General features: G+C 42.1%; 2 protein-coding genes across 2 annotated transcripts in view; one reads left to right on the forward strand and one right to left on the reverse strand.

The window, feature by feature from the left end:
- Positions 1 to 1,519, reverse strand: part of LOC106013672 (protein lev-9) — a gene marked incomplete at both ends in the record, with an annotated part of 36,831 nt that overhangs the window by 17,079 nt on the left and 18,233 nt on the right.
- Positions 345 to 1,519, forward strand: part of LOC101861630 (glucose dehydrogenase [FAD, quinone]) — an 18,828-nt gene continuing 17,653 nt past the window's right edge. Inside the window, exon 1 of the mRNA XM_005111706.3 lies at positions 345 to 1,119. Within this exon, the coding sequence (XP_005111763.1) occupies positions 984 to 1,119 (136 nt within the window). The 5' untranslated portion in view covers positions 345 to 983. The remainder of the gene's footprint in view (positions 1,120 to 1,519) is intronic.

Genomic DNA, 1,519 nt, shown 5'->3' on the forward strand with positions numbered 1-1,519 from the left:
CCCCCGCACACACACAACTTGGTGCATTGGTGCAAAGAGGCGGCAAAAGGCGGTAACGCCAGACAATCAGTCCAAAGTACGCCCTTGTAAACAAACCCACCTCTTCAACAAGAAACATTTGACATACAAAATTGCCCCTCTCAGCTGACATGGATGATAACGTACAAGGATTGTTAGCTTGAACATTGCATGCACAGCAGGTTTTTATGGCATTCTAACTTAAAACAAATGAATGTGAGGCGTCGTGGAAAAATCAGGCGATCGTCAAAATAATGAAATCGAAGAAACCGACTATTTCCATCCGTTGGGAAATTTTAATTAATTAATTTTTGTTGGCTTAACACATTTTACGTCCTTAAAAATAATTTTGGTGTTGATTTTACTTATTAAAAAGTTATGATCAAAGGCATGCAAATGTATATTTGCATTTTTCAAATGCACAAAACTTTGGAATTCACCAAGTTCTGACGACAATGGATCTTCTCGCTAATTTTACTTCTGACACGAGGCGACCTCCACCTCATTCAATTGCGGATAGGCTTATCCTCCTGACTTCTATTCACATGCCCCAAAATTGACAAGCGGCTGATTCCACCACGTCGTGACACAACAGATCCTTCCGTTACGGTGTGCAGTTTCAAATGCTCTCTGACAAATAAAGAGCGGGTGTGTTGCCATGCTCTGTCTGTTGGAGGAAGGGAAGGAGGAAGGGAAGAAAGAAAGAAGAACTGTGCTGTGTTATTTTCTGTACAAGAGAAACCAAGACTTAATTTGACGTAATTTTATTTCTTCGAGGAAGGAAGACGTGTGTAGAATCTGCGCAAAAGACCCCACAAAAACAAAACAAACAAACAACAAAAAACAAACATACGAACACAAAACAAAACACAAAATAGGGTCTACATTTCAAAATTTGATTCCTGATTCCTACACGTCTTTGCTTCTGGCAAGTTGCTGTTGCAGGTCTTCTTGTCTGTCCTAAAATGTCATCTAATGTGTGGAAGGTGGCTTTTTTTGCCGTCCTGGTGGCGGTTGTCTTTCAATGGATTTGTAACTGCAAGGACGATCCAAGTCGGTACTTCGTTGCCAAGCCTAACGCTTCATATGACTACATCATAGGTAAGGAGATGTTTGTTTGCTTCACTGAGGAGTTTTCTTTTTTTCGGTTGTTTTTTTGTGATAAGTGTTTTCCGGTGCTCGCAACTGCATAATATAGTCATATGAGGGCGCGTTACACATTACGCATTTTGAGTTTGGTCGGAATTAATTTCGAATTTTGCCCGGGTGGCGCCGAAGCTTACTCTTATAGATTTTAGGACCACCATGGGATTTTTAACGTTCGCAACGTGCACACGGGACCTCTGAGATTTTCCCACCCTTATCTGAGAAGGCTAGGTAGTAGTTCTTACCTACCCTAAGATCCAGGGTGTGACTGAAAGAGAGCAATAAGGAGGAGCGAAGGAGTAGCAGTAGAAAGGCTGCAGAACGAGTCCGGAGCGCAGAGGAGGGGCAAAATGGC

This window comes from Aplysia californica, unplaced genomic scaffold (genome assembly GCF_000002075.1).
Source record: "Aplysia californica isolate F4 #8 unplaced genomic scaffold, AplCal3.0 scaffold01106, whole genome shotgun sequence".
NCBI classification, from domain to species: Eukaryota; Metazoa; Mollusca; class Gastropoda; order Aplysiida; family Aplysiidae; genus Aplysia; species Aplysia californica.